Source organism: Anarrhichthys ocellatus, unplaced genomic scaffold (assembly GCF_004355925.1).
Source record: "Anarrhichthys ocellatus isolate YVR2014 unplaced genomic scaffold, GSC_Weel_1.0 scaffold444, whole genome shotgun sequence".
Lineage (NCBI taxonomy): Eukaryota > Metazoa > Chordata > Actinopteri > Perciformes > Anarhichadidae > Anarrhichthys > Anarrhichthys ocellatus.
Genome location: NW_022280418.1, coordinates 27,184 through 38,274, shown reverse-complemented (window position 1 = coordinate 38,274; position 11,091 = coordinate 27,184). Strand labels below are relative to the sequence as shown.

Here is an 11,091-nt window from a genome sequence, read left to right as displayed (position 1 = left end):
ACATATGATGTAATGAGCTCCTTCTGCTATGTATAAATACCCCCCCCCAGGTACTGTGCCAAAGATATCCAGCTAAACATTGTTTCTTACTTTTCTATAAATCCGTCAACATTTCATGTCCGATGTCTTGACTGAGTTTTTATTTAAATCGGAACTTAATTTTTAACTTAATTCTAGGAGTGCTGATTAAATGACTTCCAGTGGTCCTTAATATATTTGAACATAGCAATTATAGATGACTAGATGAAGAGTGATTGTGTGCCGTCATTCTTAATAATAGTTATGGATCTGAAATGTTTGACTGGATCCGATGTACATAAATAAAATAAATAAAAAAGAGACAATCAGACCCAACTTCACTCGACTATAAGGATCAGAGCCAATGCAGAATGTCGTTGTTCCGTGCAGACCCGATACAATAACATTCATATCAATAATTTTATCAGAGTGCTGCAGATTTATCAGTATATGTGTCCTGCTGCAGGGACTTAATGAACTGAAGGAGAAGTTCATACAATATAAAACAGCTGCTGACAACAGATACTGTAAGAATCTACATTTATAGATAAATGAATAGGAGTGTGTTCTTAACAACTGTCCTCCACTAAACACATTCAATGTTTATATATTTTTAATACCGATTGAAACACATCTACTGGTTGAAGAGCGAATTAGACTTGAAGCACATCCCTCGATTGCTGCACATTCGCTCTTGTTTCCCTTGTTGATAAAATCACCAGACTGACAGCTGAGTGATGCTTCTCCAGAAACAGACGGGATTCTGGGACGTCTATTATCAGCGCGAAGTCTAAATGCAATCTGTTTCCATTCAATGTCATGTTCAAGCACTTGCCTCAAAACAAGGACATGATGTCACGTTTCTGATGCAGGTTATAAATGAATAAGGACCCTGTTGTTGGTGAGGTTGTAGTACACTGAAAATACAATAATGCGGCACAAATGTCCGGCCTACTGTAGGGGCCCACATGCATGCAGAAGTCCATGTTATCCCGAGTGCATAGTATGTCTTCTCATCTTCAAATCATCAATGTGCTGCTCAATGTGATGTTGTGCAGACTACAGATGACGGAGGCTGCCCTCGCCCTCTCCGAGCAGAAAAACCACAACATGGGAGAGCTGCTGACACGAGTGAAGGCTGAGAAAGAAGAACAGAGGGAACGACAGAGCAGGGAGAGGAAGAAAGAGCAAGAGGTACGCACAGATGGGAGGAGAGACAACACTCTGTTTCACCTCAAATGAGATTTGTACGGGAAACAAGATTTAAACACATTTTCCATCTGCGGTTCTGCCGATAGCTAGCTCCTGAGAGCTTTCACTTGTGCTACTGCATTTAGTAAGGAACATATAGTAACTGATATAGAGACATATTGAGACAAGCCCGTTGATCTTTTGATGATGGGTATCTCAAAATGGCCAATCATTACATCAGCCCTTACATCATAACTCCAGCTGTTATTTACCAGATATATTTCTCCTTAATAGTTGTCTCAATTTATTCAAATGTTGTCACAGCAAAGGGAAACATCTGTCATGTGATGTAGCATGTGATGTGTCTGATCTGTTTAGGAAAAATATAAAGATGTACGAGTGAGATTCTAGGACAGCAAGATATTTGTGTTGGTTCCTTTTGATATTTATGAAAAATATTTCTTTGATTTGAACCTAAAGTCAAAAATATGCTAAATTAAAGATGGCAATTTACCAACAACCCAGAATCCAGAGGAAAACAATCTTCCTCTTCTTCTTTACAACAAGCCAAGCTTCTATCATGGTTTTGATTTATTATCGAGCCAGATGCCAAGACATCTGTAATCTGTACCCTCTCAATATTGAAAACCAGTCAGAGTGGAGATAATGTATAGATCTGGAGATTAGCATGGATTCTGTTTAAGATGTAAGATTGATAAGTGTAAGTTGCAGTGCATTCAAGAACACTTGAATGTAGGTGTAGTAGTTTTAAATCCACACATGGAGAAGATTAGTCTCTCACAGGACAGGATCCCTGCTGCACACCTTTGGTAATTGATAGGAATTCAGATGTAGACATGTCTGCCTTCACAACTAGCTAGTTAGCCAGCTGCTGTATGTAGGTAACATGTGCAGCCCTGGTAAGCTAAATAAATAAGAGGAGAGGTTGTGCCTGTGTACAACATTTTTTCCCATCAGCAGCTAGATGTCTGAAAGAAGACGGGGACATATGAAGAATGCTCTTGATCAGTTCTTGTGCACATACATTTGTGTATCTGGAGTGCCTACCAACCCACACACTGACATAAGACAACCTTATCTAGATCTGAAAACATGTGACTCAACAAGCCATTCAGATTTGGCTTCCCTTCCTATGTCACATGCAGGCTCATTAGAATAACGAATCTGCACCGCTGGCACGACACATTGCACTCTGGGTAGTGGTTGCCATGTTTTAGGAGGACCCTCATTGTTTAAATGCATTCATTCATTTTTACCCATGAGCACACGGTGACAACAAACACAAATCAACGGACAAAATAGAAACTGTAATGAAACATTATCGAACAAGTGTAGTGAAGCAGCTCTGATGTAAACGATGCTGTTTGAAGGGATTATGTCGACGGAGTAGGTTGGTTAGCCAGCATGCTAACAGCATTGATAACTAATGTTACGCCAACCGCCGCTGTCACGACATGTCTTGTAGATTGTGACGTCACGATTGTCACCACCGCAGCTTTCAATCGGTGACCTAAAAAACCACAATGCCTTGTGTTTCTCACTGCCGCTCACATCATGATCCTGTTCTCTATACCTGAGAGTATCTCCACCCACGGCTTGAGAACTTCATTTGGGCGCCCTATTTGTCCTGCAAGCCAATCAGAGAAGGTTGGGCTTTTTCAGGAGGGGGCTTAAAGAGACAGGCACTAAAATGGAGTGTTTCAGAAGTGTTCTTTAAACATTTAAGCATGTAGAGATGTTCTAGTAGAAATCCAAAATATAAGCATGAACCTGAAAAATAGCATTATATGTCCCCTTTAAGAGGAAACGGGCAGGTGATTGGATGAAAGGTGAGAGGGCAGTGACAACACCATTGTCATGAAAGTTGTATCAGGATAAATCCCTTTATGAAATAAAAGCAAGTTAAAATGCTGAAAATACATGGAAGGATGGAATAACATTTCAATACTTTTTTCACAAATTGATTCTTTAATATCTTTAATTCACTTAATTTGTTAGTTATTCTATTCCCATATGGACTTGACATACAGGATGTAACTCATGTTTGTCCATCCTGTAGGACGGTGCACTCAGAGAAGGTAAACTCCTCAGAGAGATCCAGAACCTGACAGAAACCAACGCCCAACTCACGAATAAAGTAAGTCTGTTAAGAACACCGTGAATTTATGTCGGAGGACTTTCCCTAAAACTATTATACCAATGTTGAGGAACACACACACACACAGAGACCAACATTTCAGTATGAGTACTGTTAGATGTGAGCCTAACTGTTGTGTGTGTCTTAGGTGGAGGAGATGGAGCGCAGATGTAAGTCTCAGCAGCAGCAGATCGTTGAGCTGAAGCAGGAGCTGACCAACAGCACGGCAGAGCTCAAGCTGCAGCTAGCCCAGGCAGAAGGTAACACACGCACAAAGAGAACGTCTTTTTCTACATAAAACCCAGCTGATGTCCTGTATGTCACCCTCTAACAGACCGTCTGGAGATAGAGAAGCGAAGGTCCAAGCAATCTCTGCAAGACATGGACAGTCTCCGCCAGAAAGAGGTGCTTTTATACATATACTATATACAGTATATTAATATGTATTGTTTATTTTTGTATCTCTAATAAATGTAGACTACAGAGAAGAAGATAAAATGGTAAAAGCTCAGATTTTCTTTACAGGTGGAGCATGTGAATCGACTTCTAGAAGAGAGCGAGAGAGCTCTGCAGGAACGCATCTTCAAACTGGAGGGACAGCGCATACAACTGGAAGAGGTCAGAGTTCAGAGCATCCGTGTTTAAAAGACAAAAACACAAAAGAACTGCTAATAAGACATAACAGATTGCAGTTATTTATGAGCCAAAGCCAGATTTATTTTTTACATTAATCATGGTGTTGCAGCGGAGGCGATTCAAGCGCTGCCAAACATCCGGAACTAACTTTAACAGACACAGAAACAGAGGCGGGGGGATGAAGTTTTCAGACTATGTAAAGTCACGGTTCTCACTTCAGCCAGTCAGCCTTCTGTGATGCTGTCCCCGATGTAGAGTAGCATTATGCCAAACTGCATCAGGAACTGTGACACCTTTGTGCTGAGATTCTTAGACTATACATATGAACGCACATAGCTGCTGTCGCACATGTTTGTTTTCTTACATATGTGACTGCATGTCGGGACTGCAGGGGCTACACAGACACCACGTGGAGATGGCAGGATTGTTTTTGTTGCCGTTGGAGACCGTTGATAGATGCCAATCTGCTGCTTTTCAGTAAAACACATCTGACAAAAACAGACTTGCTCACCACGAACACCACTCTATCACAGTGAATGAAAGAATACTGCAGGTGTTTATTATTTTTATTACACTATCCACTATCGGAGGCACCCATGCGGAGATAACAGAACGATCTGACGCCTCAATGAATTCAACCTTTGCATAATTCTCTATAAGCAGATGAGGTTCAATGGCAAGGACTGAAGGGAGGCTGTTTATTGAAGGGAGATGTTATTACTTTCCTTAACTGTACCTTTTTAGGAAGTTCAGTTATTCAAATCCACAAGGTGGCTTCTCTTTCCAAGCTGGGAATTTCCCACTGCTGTGCTGTGATCCAACACGTTAGCCCTGTACTATCATTTCTGCTGAATCAGGGACACTTTCAGCGCAGTGTGAGAAGCTCTGCTGAAAGCTCCAGTCGACCTGTGCTCTTCACGTGATGCCATCTCTTTACTGTCCGTCTGTTAGGAGCTGAGTAAAGCTAAAGCAGCGTGTGTGACGGAGAGGGCCCAGGCAGAGGAGGACCTGGGAAAGGTGCGAGCTCAAGTGCGTCTGGAGGAGGTGGGTTTCAAAAATCAGCACCCTTGATCATTAAGATGCAGCTATGAAGGCTTTTGTCCAAAGCGACACACAAATGGGGCACAAGCTAAGCCTCAATAGTGCCACAAGTCAAATCCAGTAGCTTATTGCTGAGAAAACCTTGAACTATTGCTGTATGATTCATTCTTTTTGATATCTTTTACACTTTAACTTTTATGATTTTCAGTCTTTTTCTGACTTTATAATAGGTGTGTATTGCGCAGTTCAAAGTGCGTGATGTCATTGCCAGAGTGAAGAGCAGCTTCAGAATCTTGTGAAAACAATATTTCTATTTTGCCACCTTTTCCACAATTTTCACTCTTTTTGGTGAAAGTGTAGCTAATCTTTTCCTTGTCGTATACATGTGACGGTGGAATCCAACAGATTTACACATTTGGCCACAGCAGCCTCAAAGTGAGAAGAAGTCCAACTATCTGCTCCATAGAGACTAATTCTGACTCCAAGAGCATCTTGGACAGACAACCGTACAACATTTCTAGACCGCCACTGAAGCCACATCTTTTACACTACAGACACAATTCTCACATTATCTGTTCTTCAAGTCATCCTTCCTCTCTAGTTCTAATATCGAAGCAATGGGGGTTTTGTATAACAGGTTTTTCTAGCTTTAACTGCGTGTAAAGCCTGCAGGCACACAGGTGTTTGCAGTGGCGGGCCGTGCATTTTATACCTGGGCCTTCACTGCTGTCCTCATTATGACGCCACAGCTACGGTTATTATTTGTTTTGTGTAAAAGTGAAGCTGAACACCTACAAATACACTAACTGCAGAGTGCAGATACATGAATACGAGCTGCGTAATGAACGGACAATGCATTAAATCACACGTATTCATCCACACACTGAAGAGCACGGGCCATTCAAATATTATTCACATCAGAGGGAACAATATGAAATAGACAAATGAACACAGTAGTAACGCTACGATCACTCCCTCCAGGAAATACACGAAACCTTAATTCTTGTTAGTGACGGATTTATTCGTCTGTCAACACCGAGAGGGGAAATGAGTCCACTTGAAAACACATGAATCTTCAAAAGATGATCGCTTTGACTCAAACTTAACTTTAACACTTTAACTTTAACACTTCCTATCACATATTAAACCAAACTAAAATCCATATTCATAAAAACAAGTTGTACAAATAATGCCATGACTACATTGGAAACAATGGAGGCAAATGCCATCTGTGATCACCTTTATGACTAGAACTGCTTAGAATTTTAAATGTTTCAGTACAAGTAAGACAATCCCTGTTTTGACCCATACTTTGAGCAATATAAACAAGTTTCTTTTTCAAAATCCCTTTTTTATTTGACAATAGATAAATGTTAAATAGATTTGATTCTTTTTATTATACGTTACATTCACATGAATTTTGTCAAAATCAAACCTTTGGATGGCACCAAAACAGTATTGAGGTTTGAGACCCAGTCCTTGTTATGACTGGATACAAGTCCTACAAAGACATCCTGCTTATTATGAAAGACCGTTATATGTAATTAGGACTTATGAAAGTGAATTTGTGGGTATTTCAGACATTGCCTTACAAGACGCTTTTCTCCCTCTCCCCCACATTTGATGTTTTTACTGACTCTGAGACTCCATGGAAAGCTATGTTGATACCGAGTGGATTATCGAGGTGACATACAGTCAGCTAATTTCAGTTTCTCCATCATACTTACTTCTGCCTCGTATTTCCTCTGAGCAGCAGGAGCATGTGTCGTCCTTGGAGGAGAAGCTTCGCTCCGTGCGTTCCCTCCAACAGGAGGTCCAGCTCCACTGCTCCCAGCAGAAACAGACCATCTCTGAGCTGCAGGCCAAGAACAGCCAGCAGGGCATGGAGATAAACGGACTGCGGCGCAGGACAGAGGAGCTCCAGCAGGTCAGGACCCATCAGCCGCCCGTTACACCTGCAGCCTTTTAGGTTCACTATGTGTAGGCCTCATTATGTTCCATATGTGACTCCTGTGTTCACACCAAAGACTCATATACTGTATATATACAGTCAGATACAGCCATAAGTATTTGGACTATGACACAATTTTTCAAATTTTGCTTATTTACACAACTCCAATGGATTTGAAACTAATCAGTCAACATGTGGTTGAAGTGTAGACTTTCAGCTTTAATTCAATGGATATAACAAAAAAATCACAATGACCGTTTAGGAATTATGACCATTTTTTGAGTTCTGAGGTGTTTATGGCTAAACTATCTGCTCAGATTCAGCCTAATGCTACAAAACTGATTGGACGGCGCCTCACAGTGCAGATGGATTATGATCTAAAACATACTGTGAACACAACCCAAGAGCTTCTCAAGGCAAAGGAATGGAATATTCTTCAATGGCCAAGTCAGTCACCTGATCTCAACCCAAGTGAGCAGCTTTTTACTCACTTAAGATAAAACTGAAGCAGAAAGACCCACAAACAGCAGCAGCTGAAGGAGGCTGCAGTAAAAGGCATGGCAAAGCATCTCAAAGGAGGAAACTCAGTGTTTGGTGATGTCTATGGGTGATAGAATTCAGGCAGTCATTGACTGCAAATGATTTTCCTCCAAGTATTAAAAATAAGGATTATATTCACAATTATGTTAGTTTGTCCAATTACTTTTGAGCCTCTGAAAATGTGGGTGGCTGTGTAAAAATGGCTGTAATTCCTAAACGGTTATTGTGATTTTTTTGTTTTTGTTTTATCCATTGAATTAAAGCTGAAAGTCTTCACTTCAACCACATGTTGACTGATTAATTTAAAATGCACTGGAGTTGTGTAAAGAGGCAAAATTAGAAAAATTGTGTCACAGTCCAAATACTTATGACCCTGACTGTATATATACAAAATATACTGTATATATACTGTATATATATATATGTATATATACTGTATATATATATATATATATGTATATATACTGTGTATATATATATATATACACTGTATATATACTGTGTATATGTATCCAAGTCAATAGGTTTTATGGGTTCTCATCATTGTAAACAGTCAGTTAGAGGGAGAGAGAGTTAGAGTTCAGTAGAAAGAAAATGAGTTCCTACATGAAACTGTCCACAATGAGTACGTATGAGTAACCAGGTCATGATTTCTGGAAAGAGACACTGCTGTTGAGTTTTTTAAATGTATATATTTTTTTTGCCGCACAAGCCGAACGCCATTTAGTTCCATAATATTGGAGAGAAGGCAGACATCTCTACGGACAATATCTCCAAAACTAGGCAACTCAAACCAAAACGATCAAGATAGATGATTATAAGTAAGAGGGAATTAATGTAGTTTTGATTTTTGTGTGAACTGTCCCTTTAAGCTGAGACATTTGATGTTTGATGTTTTTTTGTAGTTGACTTCCCTCCTTCCGGTCTGATGTCCAGAGGCTTGTATTTTTATGAAAGAAGCAGATATTCTCTAACACAGCTGTTCATCTTTTGTAATGATGATTCATCCGAGAGAGTTTCATGTCCATCTGAAGAGAGGGAACTGTCAGTCACCTAAAGTTGTCTATGAGAAAATGAATGGGACTTTTATTTGCAGACAGAAGTGAATGAAAATGATTGTGATGTTGCTGCAGGAGCTGTCGGGTAAGGACCAGGAGAAGGTGGCTGAAGTGAGCCGGGTGAAGGTGGAGCTGCAGGAGCAGATTGGACATTTACAGGCTGAGAGAACAGCTCAGGGAGGACTCAAAGAGAAGATCAGTGCTCTGGAGAGAGAGATTAAAGGTGTTTCTTTCTCTTTTTATCTCTTTAGTCTTTTTATGTTTCCCTTTTGCAAAAGAAAGTACATGTCAAATTTGTTTAAGATTCTATACTTGTTTGGGTCGTTTGCTCCAGTTCAAATCTTTTTCTCCTAAGAAATGTATTAACACCAGTATCGTGCCCCAATACAAGATACATGTGCAACAACTTACTTGAAACAAAGTAGGATTACCCAGGTCAACCAGTGATTTGACTCTTTGTTAAGAAAATGATACTTTACTGATTTGTTGAGAATGTAATATTTTGTTCCGGAACCATGTCAGACGTTTTATGTTTGAAATATGAACTATTTTCTGTGGTCCTGTCTTTCATACCATTCTCCCTCTGTGGCCCGCTGTCCTGCAGCGCTGAGCAGTAACCACAGAGAGGTGCTGCTCGACAAAGAGAGCGAGATGTCGTCCATGCTCGAGAAACTGCGGCTGAAAGAGGCGGAGATCCAGAGGATGAGGGAGGACGAAGCCCACAGAGCCAGCTACCTCCAGAGCGCCATCCTCGCCTACGTCCAGGGCTCACCTCTGGGACACTACAGCAGCCCCAAGAAATAACAGCTGGATCCTCCGAGCCCTCACTCCGGATAGTTCAGGACAGTCAGAAGAATACAAAAAAAAATCATGATTGTCTGGAGTGTGAGGGCAGATACCGAGCACAATGTGCAGTTCCAGTCAAGAAATGACGGGTTGAAAAGTCATTCATGGACCCCAGAGGACGGATATTACATGTGAGATACACTTTGATGCTTTCTTTAGATACATTTAGCACGTTAATGCTCTTGCAGGGACGGATGATCCCATGACATTTCATCTATTGCCATCCTCAGGGTAAAATGTACATTTGTACTCCCCCTACCAGTGGAGTAATGAACACTTCCGCCTCTAGGGGCTGCTACCAATCCAGTAGACTATTTTTTACCCTTTGTTAAAAGGGTGGTTTGTTTTTAACAAAACGTTTGTCTGGTTGGTGAGATTATTACCAGTTTCAAAACGCATGCTTTTTTTAATCTCTTCTATTGGTCACACATCAGTTTTTTTAGCTACACAGTAATAACGTGATGGTCCAAATTCTGTATTCTTTCGAGATCCTCTTCTCTTAAATGAGGGAGCAACGCAGGACTCTAACCAACAACAAGAAGAAAAGGAGTAAAAACACAATCAGGGAACTTAGCTCTACCATGCAGAAAATGTCTACAAGTGCAAGATATTTGATTTGAGACTAGACTGCTGTTGAAAGGACATTCCATTTAATACAACCTCAGCTCTGTCTAAACTCTCTACATCATCGTTGCCAGAGGATTCCCTCTCTCGTGTCTCTAGCTCTCATTAATTGAGATGTACTGTGCTTGAAAATGAACGATATCTGTTTTTGCTGTCCACCCCATCCTGTTGTTCTCCAGTCCAAATGAAAACTGGAGATTTGGTTCAAACATGCCTTTATATTGTTTATATTCTATTTGTCAAAGCTCAGACACAGAGAGCAAAAGGCTGATTCACAAAATGTTGTCTTCTGTTTTTATAAATCATTTAATGAAGAAAGTCCTACTTAAACTCTGGACGCAGTCTTTTATAATGCAAATTGCAGTTTTATATCTTGATATTGAATCAGATATGTGATGGATATTTGTGTTTTATATTTTCAGGTGTGTTTTTAACATTTTACTGATTTGTTCTTTGTGTTCTTTTATATCAGTTAAATGTGGTTATTTCTGAAATAAATATGATTTTTCTTGTGTGGATGATTTGGCAGTTGATCTGGATTCGTCTATTATTCTACTCAACAGATAACATGACAGTAGTCAGGGTGGGGATGTATGAGGTCACTGGGTCTTGAAATTACAGCCAAAGATCTTTAACTGTCAAGATGGTTCCTGTAAATTTGAAGCCTATGAAAGTCACTGTGGAGGAAACCTCATCATTCTAACAGACATGTTCCTCATGTCAGTGTTGATCAAATGAGACCATCGATAATCAGCCCCCATATTTACTTCCATTCGGTCATTAGGATGTTATTTGTAAGTGCAAGTTTCTAAATGCTGACCGCAAAGACCACACTTGTTCCAGATGTGAACAATTGCACTGGGAGGCTGCCTCACAGCAGCAGCAGCATTTAAATACAGAGACACAGAAACAATTTGTTATTTAATAATCATTCAAAACATTAAGAGGGAAATAATATTTATTAAAGTTGAATGAAAATAAACAAAAATAAATAGAGGAATGGCGTTTCAGTACAGTTAGTACATTGA

General features: G+C 40.1%; 1 protein-coding gene across 1 annotated transcript; it reads left to right on the top strand.

Annotated features, from left to right (window-relative positions):
• The first annotated feature begins 60 nt into the window (after positions 1 to 60).
• Positions 61 to 10,594, top strand: LOC116401438 (leucine-rich repeat-containing protein 45-like). The gene is made up of 9 exons (XM_031879825.1): positions 61 to 1,212; positions 3,290 to 3,367; positions 3,516 to 3,627; positions 3,702 to 3,772; positions 3,893 to 3,985; positions 4,955 to 5,047; positions 6,798 to 6,971; positions 8,669 to 8,816; positions 9,198 to 10,594. Exons 1-9 carry the CDS (start codon positions 991 to 993, stop codon positions 9,395 to 9,397), a joined length of 1,191 nt encoding a protein of 396 aa, XP_031735685.1. The 5' UTR covers positions 61 to 990; the 3' UTR covers positions 9,398 to 10,594.
• The last annotated feature ends 497 nt before the right edge of the window (positions 10,595 to 11,091 follow it).

Bases quoted from the DNA above. Each gene is read 5' to 3' on its own strand.
- LOC116401438 (XM_031879825.1), top strand. From the start codon at position 991: ATGCAGAAGTCCATGTTATCCCGAGTGCATAGTATGTCTTCTCATCTT. The intron at 3,773-3,892 runs GTGCTTTTATAC...TTTTCTTTACAG, and splicing joins ACAGTCTCCGCCAGAAAGAG to GTGGAGCATGTGAATCGACT. The intron at 5,048-6,797 runs GTGGGTTTCAAA...TCCTCTGAGCAG, and splicing joins CTCAAGTGCGTCTGGAGGAG to CAGGAGCATGTGTCGTCCTT.